Consider the following 20,277-nt stretch of genomic DNA (forward strand, 5'->3'; position numbering starts at 1 on the left):
TCCTGCCCAAAAGTCAAAATTAGAATCTAACAAGACAACCATTATGTTGAGAAAATGCGGAAAGCATGTTGAACCCCTGTGCTTTGTAAAGCACCAGAACAGGGATAGGAAAGGGGGGAAAAAAAGACAAAGAGGAGAGAGAAAGATGGGGAAAAGTGAAGAGAAGGAAGAGAGGAAGGAAAAAAAGAAACAGGAGATGGAGTGGAGGAGAAGACAGAGTGGGTAAGAAAGGGGGAAAGGAAAAAGAGGCAGCCAGCAAAAAGCAAAGTATAATTTTCATCAACATTCATTCATTCATTTGACAAACATTTATTGAGTATTTAGGAGAGATCAAGAACATTCAAAGCCCACCTCCATGCTATTCCTCCCTTAAAATCCTCTAAGTCTTCATTGACTTGGATCCTTTTGTAATAGCTCCTTCCAGTGAGGAAACAGATCTTGATGTTTACCCTCTTCATCCTTAGGGTTGAGACTTCGCTTGATAATATTTGGACTGGATTTTACCAAGGCAAAGAAAATGTTACAGGGAGGCAGAGAAACCCTACGAACTGGGATTTGCCCAAGACCTGCCCTTCAGGGTTGAGGCAGGCATCTGGCATCCAGGCAGCAGTTGGTTTCCCTTGGATGTCCACATGCCCTGTACTGGCATAGATTGTCCACCTCACCAGTGTTCTCATTTCTCTTCTATCCTTTCTGCTCTAAATGAACACTGTAAGAAGTGTTTCCCTAGAAAAAGATCTGGCTACCCAGAGGGATGTTGTGAAGAAAGGAACAAATGGAAAGGAGAGACAGAAGTGGAAAGAGAGTAAAAGGGGCCATTGTAACTGTGCATCAATTTATAGGACCAGCCTAACCCTTGAGGACTGTCCAATTTCACACTCTCAATTTAAAGTTGGGCACACTGTGGACCAGAAAGAACCACAGGTTAAAGAATGATGGAATTTTGGAGCTAGACAGAATTGTGTTGTCTGCCAAGCAGCATGCACTGATGGAACAGGTCTTTTGGATCCCAGCCAGGGTTTACATCTCATAGGGAGCTCCATCCCCTGAGGATTTGAATCTGAGAACTGTCAACTCCACTGGGGACCTACATGGTGAGCTGGTCTTTAATGCCAAGAAAGCAAGCCAGAATCAAGAGGTCAAAATCATCTACACAGAATGGGAAGTCCCCAGGCCACTACAACCTCTATGCCTGATCATTGTGCTGAATGGGAAAATACATCCTGTGTGAATTCCATGTGAAAATAAGTCCAGTTAAATCAGAGATGAGACCCTACAAAGCTCTTCTCTCTTCCCTAGTTTAAGAAACACCAGTCTAAAAAATGAGGCTAGTTACAGGTTTCTCAACCTCAGTACCACTGGTATTTTGGGCCAGAAAATTCTTTGTTGTTGGGGCTGCCCTATGTGTCATACGATGTTTAGCAGCCTCCTGGCCTCTACCGATTGGATGCCAGTGGCACCTTCCTTCCAGTTGAGATGACCAAAAATGTCTCCAGACCTTGCCAAATGTTCCCCTGAGAGGTAAAACCACCCCTAATTGAGAGCCATGGGCTCAGAGAATCACTGAATATTAATGAAGTCATCTGAGTCCACAGGTCTGTTACCAGATGGAAAGACCAGGTCAGGTGTATCTGGGCTCAACCAACTACAACTGGCAGAGTCAGGCTATGAACTAGGGTGCTCAGGGTTCTGCTCACTGCACCAATAATTCTTTTTCTTTTCTTTCTTTTCTCTCTCTCTCTTTTTTTTCTTTTTTTTTTTTTTTTTTTTTTTTTGAGACAGGGTCTCATTCCGTCACCCAGGCAGGAGTGCAGTAATGCAATCACAGTTCACTGCAGCTTCAACCTCCCAGGCTCAAGAGATCCTCCCATCTCAGCCTCCTGAGTAGCTGGGGCCACAGGTACGCAACACCATGCCTGGCTAACTTTTCGTATTTTTTTGTAGAGACATGGTTTTGCCATATTGCCCACACTGGTCTCGAACTCCTGAGCTCAAGTGATCCACCGGCCTCAGCCTCCCAAAGTGCTGAGATTACATAAATAATTATTCCTTCAGGATTTGATATGTGCTTCCTCTGTACTCTCAGCTCCTTAGTGTTTCTTTGTGTGATGTGGCTGCCCTGTCCCTCGCCTCAAGGGGTTAAATCTGGCAACGCCCCCTTCAGCATTAGATCAGGTACTGCTCAGAATTCTTTCAATATGTTGTTGCCCTTGGATTAAAAGAAAGGGCCAAGACTGCCTCCTCTGACTTGCCATCTTTTAGGAGGTTGGAAGGCCTGAATATTTTTTTTCCCTTTTTTTAATGGGTGACCTTCCCTAGTCCCTATGCGGCTGCTGTGAGGATAGAGATAACATGAAGTATAGTGCTTGGAATTATTTAAACTCTATGATTCACAAGCATTTAGATTATTTAACTGCTGATTATGATTATTTAAGCTGAAAGACTATACTTCTCTAGCTCAGAAAATGTTTGTATTTCCATTAAAAACCACCAGGCTGAGGGCCTTTTTGACTGACATTTTTCACTATTAAAACTATACATACAGTGCATGTTTTTGGCCAGAAGACAGTGTGTCCCTTATTTTGTTTTAAGATAAGAAAGCCAACTTCAAAGGCCTTCTCCAACTAGTTCTCCTCAGGCCCCCTTCCTCCCACCACCTCCCCATCCTGCTGTCCTCCTACCCCAAAGAAGGGAAGAAGCACCTATCTGCCCACTGCTTTCTACTATTTAACGAAAACTGGTGCCACTGTTCCCACACTTGAAATTCTTACACTGATATCCCAAGTTCTTCATTGGGAGACAGTGCTTTCAATGGCTAAGACTGTGAACTATAGTGTCAAATAGACTTGTATTTGAGTTCCACATATATGAGCCTCAGCGTCTCCATCCACAGAATGGGGCAATATTACTCCCTGCCTCACAGGAGGTGACAGCACTATCTGGATGAAGTACTTAGTCCATGGAATCAGCACTTAATAAGTGTTCACTGGTAATATTAATCACATCACCTAAAGTCTGCATGCACTGAATAGTATATATGCCTGGGCTAATTTAATTCTCTGAAGACATTTTAATCCAAGATAGTACATTCCTCAAGGCAAGGATGAACTTCTACCTGACATGCAATTTAACTCATCCCTGCTTGGCTCATATATTTAATAACCTAAGAGTTTTACGAAAAATAAACGCCTACAAATTCAGGGAAAATTCTACTGTGGATGTATTAGAGCAGTGTCCTAAACCACGCAGTAACTTTCCTTTTTATTTCTTTCTTTCTCTTTTCTTTTTTTTTTTATTGGCAGAGTTTCTGCATTCAAATTAAGTTCCTCAAGGGAAGGAATGAAAAAGATCCCAGCATTTCCTAAGTATCATCTATGTGACAGGGCATTTATTTAGTGGAATTACATACAGGAGGGGTCTTGGAGATTGCCTTTGCCTTTCACTTGGGATGAAAATTTCCTCTGCAGCATGCAGAACACGTGAGACCATTCCTACTGCTACAGAGTTCTTTTGCACTAAAAGAAAAATCTTCCTCCTCTCAAATTTTGCCTACCAACTCCAGCACAATCATCTGAGGCAGCATGAATCAAGTCCAGTTTTCTTCTTACAGTCACTTATTTAATAGTTAAAAGAAGCATCTGTCTTCTTGGCCTTCTCTGGACCTAATACCCCTTACCAGTGGAGCTATCCCCAGCACGATGAGATTTTCAGGTATACTTCAGCTTGTTTGCTCACTACATGCCTCCTCACAGTCTACCAACCATGGTACCCAGAAATGAACTCAGATATGCACTAAACATACATGTATACAAATAAATGTCTATTAGGAATAGACTAGAGGTGTAATTGCAAAGTTGTTTTTTACTGATAAGTGACATAACATACCAGTTGACCTATTTTTCTTCAAACTTCATTCACGTTGTCAGAGACTGCTAATTACCCCTAATATCCATTCTTTCCTTTCCTTCCTTGGAACTGGATTCCCAGAATGCAACTAAAGGCTACATTTCCCTGCTTGGTCTTGAAGCTAAGTATGACCATGTGGCTTAAAACCCTGGCCAGTGGGCCCCTTCCCCCACACTTGTTCTCACATCTAGTAAAATATAAGCTCCACCAACAGGAGGATTTTTGTTCATAGAGTCCTTTCTGTTCACTAAGAACAGGGCTTAGATAAGTGCCTAGGGCTTAGAACAGTCCTTGCACATAGCAGATGCTCAGCAAATATTGAATAAACTGTGAAATGACTCAGATGTCAATGGATGGGATGTGTAACTTCAAGGACAGGGAGGTTTCTTTCTCATGTCTGCTTTCTGATGGATGGAACAGGGATTGTTGGATAGCTGGAACTGAAGCGGAAGTCTCACACTAAGAGGTGCAAGCAAATGCTAAAAACGGCAAAATGTCAAGACAGAAGGAACATGAGTCCCTAGTGATTACAAAGCTACTTGTATGAGCTTCTGGAATGTGGGGTTTTCTGATTCTTGCATTTGAAGCTAACTGGAACATTCCTCTATTCTAAAGTTATTTTCTTTATAGTTAAGTTTTACTTACCCACTATAAGTTTTATGTTCAGCATCGGTTTTTTTTGTCATTTTGTTTTGTTTTTGCTGTAGACTATAAGCCATCAACTTCAGAGTTAAAAGAAGGAAACAGAAATCTGGAGTGGTAAGCAACTGTGCATTTATGTCACTGCCTGCAGCTAAAACCAAACTTGATTTTGAGTGAGTCGTTTTTTGTGACATTTATTCCTTCCCTCTCTGCTACCTGTCCTGAATCAGTACATGTAACTCAAAAAGCTTCATTAGGCTTCATCAGTGTTCTAGCTGATTTAAATACCTGTCGGAACTGAGCAGGTAGTAAAGAGAAACAGATGACAAATAGGACATTCTAGGATACATTACCATAGTATTTAATATTTTTTTAATTGGGCATGTTAAAGTTTTTCTAAATAAACTACTGGTTAGAGAAAGAATAGTATTATAGCAAAAAAAAAAAAAAAAAAAAAGAAATTCTTGAATGGAGAAGGCCAAATTGTAAATTAAAGACAGGATTAGTGTATGCTAACTGTAATGGATGTAAATAACATATTAATATATGTATAGCCTTTTGTGGATTAAAAATCACTTTCTCATGAATTTATAATCTCAGTCAATCCCCATAATATCTCTGTAGGCTAGCACAACCCTCTTGTTTATTGAGTTTATCAATTTTAAGTAACAATTGGCTTCAAAACTCTTCTCCCAGACCCCATTTATCCTGTCCAAATTGCTAGGCACTTAGGATTCCGTCCTAAAAATATGTGATTTGTCTTTTCTCATGTTGGCACGAAGTAAAAAATAAATTGATCTTATCATTTCTGCACCCTTGCTCTCCTTTGAAGGGTACTTACCTAATGAGTGGCTCTCTCAGAAAGGATCTTAGATCAAAGAGGCCAACAGGATAATGCCCTCGAATAAGCTGCTGCCTTACCTCACTGTAAATGTCCTAAAATAATCCAGTGTATACAAAGGCTTGTGAGGCTATCTGGAGAAGATGTCTAAAACCCAACAATACCCAGTAAATTAAGATGAATTACACCATATCGTCAGATGAGTTAAAAACATAGGGGCCTGCTGAAAATGTTTGTATAAGCATAGGAAATCACCACCAAAAGTCTAAAATAAACATTTCAAAAAATGTGACTATTAAGCAACTATCAAAACCCTTATTCAACTTAGCATTTTATACTAAACTACTATAGTAGTTGAAATCATCCAAGCAAATGCACACAGATTTTTAAGTACTGTATCTTACGACCCTCAATTTCTTTTAGCCACAGATTTCAACTCCACCTGCCATACATTAAATAATTGGGCTTTGGTTACTGGAATGTAAGCTTATTAACTGGCATTAATAAAATCAAACATAAAATGATGTTCTTAATATACTTTTAATAAAATCCTTTTAAATATGAGTAAATGTAACAAAATTGAACCATTATGAAATGTTTTAGCAAGAAGTTTCGGATATATTTTAAGTAAAAGAATAATCTTATACACAAGGAAAGATGAGTATTATGTACTATGAAAACATATGGTTGGGAACTGTTAGTTTCTTCCAGCAGAGGAATAATAACCGGCAGTTAGAATACCAACCAATAAAGAACAGACTGAAGAAGGGTATTGCTGTGGTTTGAATATTTGTCCCCTTCTAAACTCCTATTGAAACTTGATCCCAGGTGGGGCCTAATGGGAGATCGGTGTTTGGGTTGTGGGGTGAATCCCTTGAATAGATTAATGCCCTCTCCCTTGGGGGTGAGTTCTCACTCTGCTAGTTTCCCTGAAAGAGCTGATTGCTAAAAAGAGCATGGCTCTTTCCCTCATCTCCACCTTGCTTCCTCTCTCCCCATGTGATCTCTGCACATACAGCTTTCCTTTCCCTTCTGCCATAAGTGAAGCAGCCTGAGGCCCTCACCAGAAGCAGATACTGGCACCAAGCTTCTTGTACAGCCTGCAGAACCATGAGCCAAATGAACCATTTTTCTTTATAAATTACCCTGCTTCAATATTCCTTTATAGTAACACTAAACAGACTAAGCCAGGAATGTTGAGGGAAATAATCCTACACAAAATACAGTTGGCCTTCTGTATACATAGGTTCCACATTTGTGGATTCAACCAACCACGGATCAGAAATATTTTGGGAAAAAAATGCATCTACACTGAACATGTACAGACTTTTTCTCTTTCTACTATTTCCTAAACAATACAAGTATAACAACTATTTTCATAGCATCTACGTTGTATTAGGTATACGTAGGCAGGAGATGATTTAAAGTATACAGGAGGATGTGCTTGGGTTATATGCAAATACTATGCCATTTTATATCAGGGACTTCAGCAACTGTGGATTTTGGTATCTAAAGGAGGTCCTAGAAGCAATCACCCACAGATACCAAAGGGTGACTATACAATCAAGGCTCTCCATTTGAATCAAATTGGCCTCAGTTCCTAAAAGTGTTCCCAGATTACAGGAAATCACAACACACTTCCCATGTCCCTTCTTGCCCCAAATAACCAAAAGGGTCCTTACCTTAGGAAATGACTTTCTAAGTGGGATTCCAAACCTCTTGGGTTACATAAGAAACTACTTTATCTATGTATCTATTCATTTTTTTGCTTATTTGTATATTCATTTCCTTCACTCATTTTACTAAAATGCAAGCTCAACAAGGTCACGTTTGTTCATCTAAAACAGTACCTAGCACATGGTAGATCATCGGTGAATATTCATACATTTTTTAACTAATTCATCCTTTCATTTTTCAAATACTTTTCGAGTGATTACTATGTGACAGATTCTCAATATCCAATATTAAAAGAAAATTCCACTGTAAATAAAATAAAATCATATCATGAGAAATCTTTACAATGGAAGAATCAGGCAATATTTACTCACTCTAAATCCAGTCGGCATTTAAAATAAGAAAAGCTAAAGAAGAATGGTAGGAGAAAATGTAGGTCAGTGTGGCACATGTCCCAAAATGATATAACACAAAACAAAACTTTGGGTAAAAATTATACAGCCTAAGAGTGGATGTAACTATAAAAAGATAGTACCAGAGGTCACTGTGATGATTAAACAGTTCTGCATCTTGACGTTGGTGGTGGTGACACAAAACACATATGATAAAAGTGGATATAATTAAACACACACAAACACACAAGTGCATGTAAAACTGGAGAAATTGGAATAATGTTAATAGATACGTAAAACTGGAGAAATTTGAAGAAGGCCGGTAGATTGTACCAATATCAATTTCCTCGTGTGATATTGTACTTTAGTTATGCAAGATGTTACCGATTAAGGAAATGGTTGAAGGATATGAGAACCCTCTTTGTATTATTTCTCGCAACAGCCTGACAATCCACAGGTATTTAGAAATATGTTAATAAAATAAAATTAAACAGCAGAATGCTCATCAAAACACTGGAACTGAGACAGATGCCCAATAATGATGTAAACCTATATGACAGTATATTGAGTAATTAAAAATAATACAATCCTATGTTTGCAACATAGAAGGTTGTTCACATTCACAAAAGAAGAGGGACTTGCAAAATATGCAAGTACAGTCCAATTTTCTTTATAAAATAAGGAGCATTTGCAAAAGTATACACCAAAATGCCATCAGTGTCTCTCTCTCCACGTTAGGATCATGAGTAATTTTTTCATGTTGTTTCTCTATACTGCCTCTTTTTTCCTTTAAAATGAACAATATCACCTAACAAATATCTAAACAAATATCTGTCTTTGGATGGGGTTCAGGTAAATTCTGTATAGCTCTGGAACAAGAACCAAGACAAATGGAAAGACATTTCAGTTCAACATAAGGACAAATGAGCTACCTGTAAGAGCCATGAAACGTGAACCACCACCTTGTGAGCCCATGGCCTGCCATGGGAATGGTGTTCACCAGGGCCTGGTGAATTCCTTATGAGTAATCCTGTGAATGGGAGACTGGCTTGTGCAGGCTGGGAGGTTGGACCCAGTTGCTTTCCCATTCTAAAACTCTGTGCCATTTGGTTTGCAATGAATTTAACAGATACCACCTCTTATTTCAAAAGCCCCTTTTAGGTTTCAAAGCACTTTCACATGTGCTGGTTTATACTAATTTTAGTTTGCTACTTAAAAAAAGAAATCTTATCCCTATAAGAGTTCTATAGAGTAAGCAGGGCAGGTATTACCACCTCCATTTTACTGAAGAGAAAACTGAGGCAACCAGAGAGTGATGTTTAATGTTATGGGGTGAGACAGAAATGAGCTATGAGATCACAGTTCCTTTCTCTTGACTCACAGCCCCACCCCTCTTCCCTCTAATACCACATAGCCTCTCCCTTCCCACCAGGGTTTGGAAACTGGGTAGACCTGACATAAAGATGCCTGTCTAAAGATGATGGGTGCCGGTTGAATGAAAAACCAACAATGCTTGGCACAGATGCTAACAATTCACCAACAATGATAATACCCATCTGACTGTTCCCATGAACTTACGTGGACTCAATCAATGTCAAGTAACCCGTCTGTCAATTCAGCTTAAACACTGTGATTGAACAAACCAGTGGCGAACTTGAACAGCCCAAGAGGCTGGTGCCTCTAGTTGAGGATCTCAGTCAATATACTTGCCCTGTATCTGAGTCCTCCCATAGTCCCAGGGCAGAAGCCCACAGGTTGGGCTTCTAGGCCAGTTAAATAGTGAATAGGGTCCATATCAGGTTTAATGAAGCAGGGCTTTGTTACTTTCACCAAAGGAATTAACACAGGAATTTTGTATTTATTTTGCAGTGGCAGCAGATTAAGCACTTCAGCAATAATGTGGCAATTCACCAAAAGAGGTCTTAGTTAGGTGCTATCTGACACCATGAAGTTAAGTGGGAAAACATACACATGGAAAAAGTTTATATGTTTTAGAAAAATAAATCCAAATTTTAGATAAATGATACTCTTCACAAAGTATACTAAACAAAGGACATATTTTCATTGGCTGATAGTGCTATTTGCATACATATATCATTTTCTGTGTGCCAAGCCCTCTGCTGAGAACCCCTCCTCACAACCACTCCCATTCAAGTCATTACGGGAGGAAACTGGAAGTTTCGTGAGGTTAAGGGTATTTCTCCCGAGTCACACAGCCACCAGGTGGAAGCAACAGGATTCCACCCGGGGTCTGATGACTCACAAACCAGTATACTTCACCATTACTTGTTCTCTCAAAATGTTGAAAGTATATGCTCTTTTTATAAACAGGAAGTAATTAAAATTTCTTTATAATGGCATAATAAATCACTTCAGGAGATGGAGAGTTAACTTGAGAACAGTTGGAAAACAAGGAGAAAAACTAGGCTGGACTTGACACATAACACACAGAGAGGAAGAGGAGAGACAGGTGAACAGAAAAGAATACAGGCTGATTGAATCAATGGACTCATATTGCTAATGCACTAATACTAGCATTAGCTATTGTTAATAAATTATTTTTATTCTATACTACATTTATTATGGAAAGTAAAATGCAAAAAAAATATGCTAAATTTTTCAAGGGTAAAACTAAGTCATAAGTTGAATTTCAGTATTTTTAACCTCCATTCAAAAATCAAATCCAAAATGAAGGTGGAAGTATATGTAATTCTAAAATCTTTCTCTATTCTTGTATAAATCATAACATTCTACCTTGTTTTCTAGGAAATGAAGTTTTATTGGTTAATATCAGCAAGATGGAAACTTTCTCAAATAAACCATTTTATGAACTTTGTATATAGACATTATAAAAAGACATAACTTTAGATTCTAACATGAATATATTCATAAATGGACTTTCCATTTTGCATATTGCTGTTTCTTCAATTATTTAATACTACACTATACTTTTGGTCTTTCTCAGCTGAGTGTTTATACACATATTGACAGTAATAATTTTTCTGGGTGTCATTTAAATTCATACACATATTCCACAACTAATTACATAAGTTAATCTTTTAAACAACAGTAAATATTGGCAAACATCAAGATTTTATGTATGCTGTGCTTATAAACATGTATCCTTTCAACAGTGTTAATAAATTATTGATGAAGGTGATAATATCACAGATACTTAAAATACTTTTCTTCTTAGCTACATCAAATTCAGTCTCCAGTATTCAATCTAGTCACTCACTCAACAAACCACTGAGCACCTATCATATTCAAGACACTGTCGTGGGCAGCAAACAATCACTGAGCACCTCCCATGTGCCTGGCACTGCTCTCATCAGCATGATGACTACAGTGACTCAAACAGACAGAAGTTCCAGTCTTAATGAGTTCACATAAATTCCTCGAGAAAATTAGGTAGCAGAAATGGAGCTTGAGGTAGAAAACTGGTTTTGTCGTGGCCAGATGGCCTTAAGCAAATTATGTGAATCTCTCTGAGTCTCAGCTCCCTCAACTCTGAACTGAATATAATAATACCTGTTTTTATCATATTATATTTGATTAGAAAAAATGCTAGTTTATATGTGGAAAAAAAACCCTACTTATTCTTTGGTCTTGGAGAAACTGAGGTAGTTGATGAGGAATAAATGTTTTGTCCTCATTATTAAATCCTTCAAACTATTTCATTCCATGATTTCCATGATTTAAGCTTTCTGCGTTTAATGCTAACCATATGTAAGGCTTGCTGGGTCACCATAAGGTCACTTCCATACCTAGCCACCAATTTCAAAGTCTGTGTTACAGGCTTAAGATGCCGTAATTATGTATGTTTCCCCTTATTGTGGAGGGAAGTTCGATTTAAATTATAACTTAGTGATTATTTCATTTAAAAACACAGAGATGCTCCTTGTTGACTAGTTCTTTACAAACAGACCTATTGCAATTGATATTTATGAAAATCTCTCAGTGATTTTCTTTTCTATGTTGTTCCGTGATGATGCTCTTTCATTGTGAGAATGAAATAAGAGTGAGGTGTAGGTGGGTGTGTCACAGGACCACAGGACAACCATTTCCCAGCACTCAGCCCCACGTCATTGATTAAATCAAAGGAAGTGATTAGTTCCAATCCAATCTCCCTGATTTAGCTTCCCAAGCCCCCACCTGGGTGGGGTGTGGCAGGGATGTGGGATTTCCAACCTATTTTTATAAGCCCAGCAAATCAGAGTTTCACTTTCTAAACAAAGAGGTGCCAACCTTGAGACTCTGCAAGAGCCAACACAAACCAGGCATTGTACACAAGTGAAAAGAATATAATTAGCAAAGTTATAGTCACAATTAGGAAATACCTCCTCGGAAAAGTTTCCAGTTTACTCTGAGCAGTGCTCAAATTACCATTGTGCTTAACGAGGCCTCCGTCTCTTGGCTGGCTCAGACCTTTCCAACAGATCTATGAATCCCAGCACCATCCACAAAACACAGACACCCAAAATCTAGAGCTGGATCTATATTTTTTTCAGTGACAGATGTGAGAAATGTGCAAACGGAGACACTAAAGTTACAATTAAAACATAAGAAACGTACTTTCAGAAATGACCAGGCAAGTGTGAGCTAAATTATTCTTTCTCTGAGCTCTTTCTTCATCTTCTCTAGCCCTTCCCCTTTCCCACTTTCAAGAGAGGCTAGAAGAGAGAGGCTACAAAAGCAACAATGGGTGCTCACTTCATCTCCAGGATCTCCTCCAGCTGTTTCCTCCTCTCAATCCGGAGGTTGGCCAAGTGCGCTTCTTTTTCGGCCAGGGACTGCTGTGTGGAGGCGAGGCGTGCTTTGGTGGCATCCAGTTCCTGTCTGGTCTTCTCCAGTGCATTCATCAGTTCCTCTATCTGAAAGGCACATGGAGCTCTGTGTGTTATTTCTCCTTCATTCAAGCACAAGACATCCCTTGCTAGCCTGTGTTCCAAGAATAAACACAAAGGAATCACAGGGATCCTCAAACTGGGCCGCTGTGTCTTGGAGCCCTTTCTTTCTTTGTCATTGAAACTATGAGGATGCAAACACCTAAGAATGACATAATGGACTCTGGGGAGTTGTGGGGAAAAGCTGGGAGGAGGTTGAGTAATAAAAGACTACACATTGGGTTCAGTGTATACTGCTCGGGTGATGGTTGCACCAAAATCTCACAAATCACCACTAAAGAGCTTACTCATGTAACTAAATATCACCTGTTCCCCCAAAACCTATGGAAATAAAAAATTAAAACAAAACAGAACAAAAATCCTTAAAAAAATGTTTCAAACACAAGAAATGTCCAAATTTCTCCAAGGTCCTTGTTCAATTGGATTGCCCAATAACCTTTATAAAAACTATTTAATGTATTTATTAGAATTGGGGGTGAATGGCTTGACCCAATTTCAACCTCTGTTTGGCAAAAGTCTCAGATGCTTCCTCACCACTGAAGGAAGGCAACACTCAAAAGGCATTTTGCCCAGCACAATATACTTCTGTGTGTAGGCCCCAGAGTACTTTGACAGAAAGAATCTACGTGTTTCAAATTCGGTCACATTTTAACCTATCAAAGCCGTGTTTGGTAAAAGCTATTCGATGTCCAGGGAGCCTCAGGAGTCCCTCTCACCTCACCTCCCAGCCTTACAGTCAGGAAGCAAGGTTTGGCCAAAGGTAAACAGAATTCCAGCCACAAAAGGTTCAAGTTTGGTTTGCCCCTGAAGTTTGAGAGGGTTCTAAACTTGAAATAAATGACATGTAACTTTTATAGGGTGCTAATACACCATAGAAATAAGCCAGACTATCAAATATCCAGGGTTTTCAGCCAGGTCCCAAAAAATGAGACCCGGGAGCCCTGAGGCAAAGCCTTATCCTCCCCAAACCTTTGGGGACTTTTAAAAGGCAACGCACAACAAAAAAGGCTGGTGTTTATGGTTCCGTTCCAAAGACTTCCGTGGAGCAAGCTGGTAAAATGCCATCCCTTGCACAGATGTAGGCTGTGTCCACCCTGCTGATCCAAAATCATGATTCCAGGAAGTTTCTAGATTCGAGTTGATGTTTGGCTTTCTAAAACACTCCTTCCAGCTGAACTTGGCAGAATAGGCTCATCCATCACTAAAGTCAACAGAACGCCCTTCAAAATGTGTCAATGACATGTTAAGTTCCAATTCATAAAGACTTTCTACACAATTTCTGCAGTTTTACATGGAATTTATTCAGAATAAGCATTATAGTTTACATCCAAGGTAAATTACATGCTTTTAAGATTTAGAAAACCCTTCATTTTGCCCTGATAAAAAGAGGAAATTTAATGATCATGTAATTTAAATCAAAGCCAAAACCAAAAAGAGTTTAAAAAGCAAGGAATATAAAGAACGACCTATGAAAGTGACAAAACCACCCCTATTTAACTGTAGAGTAAATTGCATTACTCTTTAACTTTACAAATCTATAGTTTAAAAAGTATTAATAAACTTTTTAGTTTCTCATATAAGTTCACAGAACATCACAAATATGACTAGAAACCCAAAGCAATATGTGATGAAGTTAAAGCAGAGTTTTAAGTTTTCCTCCCTTTTTCTATTTTTGATACACCCAATAGCAGTGACCCCCAAAAACTCAGAATTATGATCATTCCATATGCCAATTCAGATAGTCTGCCTGACCCTCCATATGAGATGGTCTGTGTCCTCATGATTCCTTTTCTGTCATAAATCGTTCTTTATTTCAAACATAATATTGATTTCAGAGGAGTGGGAGGTCTCCATTATTCTCATTTGTCCAATCTCTCTCATTCATCGAAGCTGACCTATCTGCAATCTGTAGACACGGAGTTATTCAGCTGGGTTTCCAAGTCTTAGATCACCTGCCACCGGACCACTTAGGGCAAACACTAGCTAGTTCTACATTAACCCAACTTTAAATGACACTTTAACCTAATGATTTCAGGCTGCTCCAGCCATTTCAGCAACAAGCACATGGGGAAACCTAGGCACCTGGGAGACATAATCCAGAGTTGTAAGTGATGGAGATGCCACTGGCCTCAAACATCAGTAAATGCTAGTATCAGATGAGACGAAACTGCTCCTCTCAACACCTTGGAAGCAGAGTTTTAAAATAAGTTCCCAGGCCAAGCTCCTCACTCTTCCTAATTTGTGTGGCCCTGGACAGTGAGTATTGCATACCGAGGACCATGTGGGGCACTGGCCTCAGAATACATCCTTCTAGTCTTAGCATGACCACTGTTTCTCTCTGTGACTTTTTGCAAACAATCATTATACCCTTGGAATCTCAGTTTCCTAGATGATGCCCATGAGTTCTTCCTGTGTTTAATATTCTAGAGACCTGAAAGCTGTTTCCTTTGCTGCCAAAACAAGAGCCTTAGAAAGCAAAAAATATGTCCCCTGGTGTGGTGATCATTAGGGTGGTTTCACAATATCCTAGTTCCCTTTCTTACAGGCACGTGGTAGGACTACATTTCCCCTCACCCTTCGAATTGGCTGTGGCTTTGGCCAATTAAAACCACTGTCATTTCCAGGTAGAAACATTTAAATGGTAGCGTTCAACTCCAGCGTTACCCTTTCCCTGCCATGGTGACCGTGGAAGCAAGTTTCAGACGACATCATCTTCAGCCTGAGTCCTCGAGTGACCACAATGAAGCCCAGGGCAAACCCACATCACATAGGCAAAATATAAACCTTGTTGTGCTTCCCCACTGAGATTGGGGGTGGTTACTCCCAGCATAACCTGGCCTATCTTCACTGATGAACTGTCTGATTCTTTTTTTTTTTTTTTTTCTTTTTTTTGAGACGGAGTCTTGCTCTGTCACCAGGCTAAAGTGCAGTGGCATGATTTCGGCTCACTGCAATCTCTGCCTCAGCCTCCCGAGTAGCTGGGATTATAGGCGCATGCCACCACACCCAGCTAATTTTTGTATTTTTAGTAGAGACGGGGTTTCACCATGTTGACCAGGATGGTCTCAATCTCCTGAACTCGTGATCCACCCGCCTTGGCCTCCCAAAGTGCTGGGATTACAGGCGTGAGCCAACTGCCTGATTCTTATCAAGTTCTCTATGCCTGCCTCCATCTCCCCACCACAGTCATCTCTCATCAAGAGGAAAGTGCTTGTTATTCTTGCTGTCACATGGTATTTCTACTCTTGCAGGCCACAAGTAACTCCCTTCTTGCCAAATGTCTTTTCTTAATGTGTAGTTTGCACAGCTAAACACATCCCCAAGTCTCTATCCCTTCTTTGAAATACCATTTTAACTGACTGATTGTATATATGTAGTTTGTGTCTTCATCACCAGATTAGAACCATGGCATTATTATGGTGTGAGTGAGATGAGCTCCTCATCTTTCTCAGCTTCCATTTCCTCATCCACATTTACCTCAAAAGGTAAATAGGGAACCCTATTGCTTGCCTATCAGATGATTGTGGGCACATTAAGTGAGATGATGTAGCCCATAAGGCATTTATTCCTCTTCTTCTGATACCAAGAAATTAATTTTTTTTCTGATAATAAGAATAAAGTGTGGCCAGGCACAGTGGCTTATACCTGTAATCCCAAAACTTTGGGAGGCCAGGGCCAGTGGATCACTTGATCACAAATGGTGACCCCAGGAGTTTGAGACCAGGCTGGGCAACATAGCAAAACTCTATCCCTACAAAAAGTACCAAAAAAAATGTAGCCAGGCTTGGTGATATGCACCTATAGTCCCAGCTACCCTAGGGGGCTGAGGTAAGGGGATCACCTGAGCCTGGGAGGCCAAAACTGCAATGAGCTGTATTATGCCACTGCACTCCAGGCTGGGTGACAGAGTGAGATCCTGTCTCAAAGAAAAAAAAAAGAATAAAGTATATTCATTGTAAAAAATATGAAAGATCCAGGTATGAAAATGGATGAAATCTTTCTTCTTAAGATTAAATAATAACACCATTTTTAGTTAAGATTCTCCCAAATCCCACCACCTAGAGGTAAACATTATAAACATTGTTATAATTTCTCTATGTATTTGTGTATACATAATTGAGATGCTACATATAAATATATACATAATTTTGTATATAACTGATAAATGAGCATTTTTCTTTTGTAATTAAATTGTCTTTTAGAAATACAATTTTAATGTGTGAGCAGTGCTCTATCCACTCCTCATCTTCCTGAAACTGATGCTTCTCTTAGTGTTATGGTCTGAAACTTTATGTACCCCCACAATTCATATGTTGAAATCCTAACCCCTAAGATGACAGCATTAAGGGGTGAGGACTTTGGGAAGTGATTAGGTCACGGGGGCAGAGCCCTCCTATATGGAATTAGTGACCTTATGAAAGAAGCCTAAGGGAGTTTGTATATTCCCTTTCACCATGTAGGGAAACAGCAAGATGTTAGCAGTTTGCAACCCAAGAGAGGGCCCTCACCAGAATCTGACCATGCTGGCACCTTGGTCTTAGACTTCCTAGCCTCCAGAATGTGAGAAATACATTTCTGTTATGTATAAGCCACCTACTCTATGGTATTTTGTTAGAGTAGCCCAAATGGACTAAGACACTTAGGAACCTGTTCCCCTGTTTATTTTGCAAATTACTCATCTTCCTGCAGCCCATAACTGGGTCTTTCTCCTTGTGACTCCGTCCTAGAGGCATTTCCACCATCCACATAGAAATACAGGGAATGCAATGAGGTCTGTCTCCGCAGTTCTCACCTCTACGTAGATACCTCTCCAAACCTTATCTCCTTTTTCCTCACTTGACGTCTTTCACATGTACCTAACCACCTGTTGATCACTTCCATCTGGATGTCCTAATATTACTTTAAACTGAGGATGACCAAAATCCAACTCTTGATCCATATACACCTGCCTAACCCAAACCCCTATCACCTGTCCTCACCCTCCCAACTTGCCGCTCCCTAACACATCCACCATTTTGGTCCAAGGCCCTGACCTTTTCTCAGTCATTCATGTTTAAGACCTCAGAGCCACATTTATCTTCTCCTTCCTCTTTTACTTTCCATTCATCACCAACTCCTAGAGTTCTATTTTGGAAATATTTCTTGAATCCATCATTCCCTTCTATCATTACTTTTGACACCCCAAGCTCAGGTCGCTTCCCCTCCCACATGTATAATAAGGTTGAACATAATTTTGCATGCATACATATATATACACATGCTCATGTGTGTATCCCTAGCCTCTGTCTCTACCCTTACCCCTAAGTGAGGACACGGCTTTGCCCGATCATCTGTAACAATAGTACTTCCAATATTATATGAAGCAATGATTGTAGAGCTCTTAGTGCTGAGCCTGGCAAAGATGAAAACACTTAGTATATTCTTAACACAAGAGGCGGAGCAGCATAGTGACTTAGAAACATAATTCAGGAGCTAGACTGCCACTTACTAGATGTATAAATTCACTCTAAGTGAATTATAACTTTTTTTCCCAGGTGGAAAAATTGATTTCATGTGAGAAAAATAAAATAGTATTTACATTTAATAAATAATATTCAATAAGGACTATTACAAAATTATAGAATAAACTGTTTACCTTCATGAAAGAACCTAGACAAAATTTTCTAGGTTTCTCAACTAAACTCAGAGGCAAAATTTGCTTTAAATATGTATTAATTATTACCATTGCTATGTGAAAATTAGGTTATAGTAATTTTTACTCAAATTATATTAAAATGCCCAGAATACGGATTATTTGGGGACAATATAAGAATAGAATTGACTTTTTAAAAAATGTTAGCTTTAGGGGATACATATGCATGTTTATTACATAGGTATACTGCATGTGGGAATTGGGCTTCTATGTGTACCCATCACCCAAATATTGAACATTATACCCAATAGGTACTTCTTCAAACTTCATCCCCCTTCTTCCCTCCCTGCTTTATAAAAAAGAAGGAAATCAGGTCCTTTGCAGCAACAAGGATGGAGCTGGAGGCCATTATCCTACACAAACTAACTCAGAAGGAGAAAATCAAGTACCACATGTTCTCACGTGTAAGTGGCAGCTAAACAATGAATTACAAAACTCTGAGCCTCAAGTACCTCTTGTGAAATGGAGCTAATAACATAACTTAGCTCAAAGGGTTTTTATGATGATTAAATGGGTTCACATGGGCAACGCTCTCAGCACAATGCCTAGTACTCAGTAGTGCCACAGAAGTGTCAGCTCTTATTAATGCAGTGCCCAGTAAGTATTCAGCCCATCTATGTCTGCATATTGCTCCATTCACCAATGCTCAACCACACATACACATGCACATATACCCCTGGACTGCCCTATATTCACTCCTCTGCTTACCAAAACTGCCCATTCTTTAAGGCCCTGTCTACACCTGACCTCCTTCACAGCTTGCAGTGATCAAAAGCTGGAGCTCTAGAAGCAGTCAGATCTGGGTCAAGTTTTGGTTCCACCTATAAGATCTCTGACCTCAGGCCAGTCTTAACCCAATGTTTCCGAAACTTTGCTGTACGTTAGAATCCCTTGGGAAGCTTTTTAAAATGTTGATGCCGTGGTCACACTGCTCCTAATTAAATCAAAATATTTGAGGGTGGGAGCCAGGCATCTGTATTTTATTAAAGATCCAGGTGATTCCAAAGTGCAGCCAAGTCTGGGAACCCTAGACATTACTGACCTCTCTAAGCCTACAGATCCTCCCCTATAAAGTGGAGAGGGGGCAGAAGCAGCCACACAGGATTGACATAAGTGTAAAGTGAAATAATGCATGGCAAGTACCCTGCCTAATACCCTGGAAGGTGCCAGCACGTGCCCATTCCTAGCCACACTACTTTCACCCAACCTGAGTGCCTTCAGTTTTCATTGCCTGCACCCATTCTACACAATACTTATGCTTAGTTGCTATAGTACAACTGGATTACAATCCCTGGAGGGCAGAGACTGTATCTCCATCTTCTTTGGAAGTCCCTTCAGCACCTGACATAGCACCAGTATCCACACTCAATAAATACCTGTGCAATGGGAGGAAGGGGAGCACAAAGACGTGATTCTGAAACACCCTCCTTTGACCCACTTAGTGCAATGATGAATGAAGTGTAAGTCCAAACTTGATACTTTCCTACCCCATAAATCAGTGGTCCCTTCGCCATCCTCAACAAATGCCCTTCAAGTTCTTGCTCTCTGTTTGCTTCAAGCACCTTCTCTTTGCTATGGGGACGAGGGGGCTCAGTTACTTGGCTCCTGAAAGGATGGAGGCCCTGTGTTCGCTGCCACCTCAGCAGCTGCCTGGAGAACCCAGGAACTTGTGAGTTTCACAGAGACACAAAAAAGATGTCTCAGGTTCTGCGCTGGCACAGAAGCATGTGGCTTTTAGTCCTGCTATGCATTCCACAGGCTCTGTCCTGGGACCTGGGAGATACACACTCCCTTCCTTCATTCTACCACCTTGCTGGGCATCTCCCACATGCCAGGCACTCTGCTGGACACTAGCCACAGGTCTGGCTTCAGAAGGGTTTCCACAGGGAAGTTGGGAATCAACAAATTACTTAATCACAATTGTGATTTTAAAGAAAAGTACTGGGTGGTGCAAAAGAATAAAACAACAGCCCATCCTGCACTAGGCACTGTGACTGGCCTCCCTAAGGCAGGCAACTCAAGTAGCCTGGGGAAGTGCAGGTGGTAGCCCTGGCTGGAGGAGGCCCTGTGGTCCCATTCTTTAGAAAAATGCTAGTTGGAGAATCACAGTAATTAAGAGACAATAAAAGCTTTTGACAGTCCAGCAGGAAAGCAACCCACTTGTCTCTATTTAACACAGCATGTGCTTCTTCTAGAAGTACATCTATTAGTAATTCACCAGAC

At 40.0% G+C, this 20,277-nt stretch overlaps 1 protein-coding gene across 1 annotated transcript in view; it reads right to left on the reverse strand.

Moving 5' to 3' along the window:
* ERC2 (ELKS/RAB6-interacting/CAST family member 2) overlaps positions 1–20,277 on the reverse strand; it is a 975,448-nt gene that overhangs the window by 368,761 nt on the left and 586,410 nt on the right. Inside the window, exon 13 of the mRNA XM_077993178.1 lies at positions 12,169–12,329. Coding sequence (XP_077849304.1) covers positions 12,169–12,329 — 161 coding nt within the window. The remainder of the gene's footprint in view (positions 1–12,168; positions 12,330–20,277) is intronic.

This window comes from Macaca mulatta, chromosome 2, assembly GCF_049350105.2.
Source record: "Macaca mulatta isolate MMU2019108-1 chromosome 2, T2T-MMU8v2.0, whole genome shotgun sequence".
Taxonomy (NCBI): Eukaryota; Metazoa; Chordata; class Mammalia; order Primates; family Cercopithecidae; genus Macaca; species Macaca mulatta.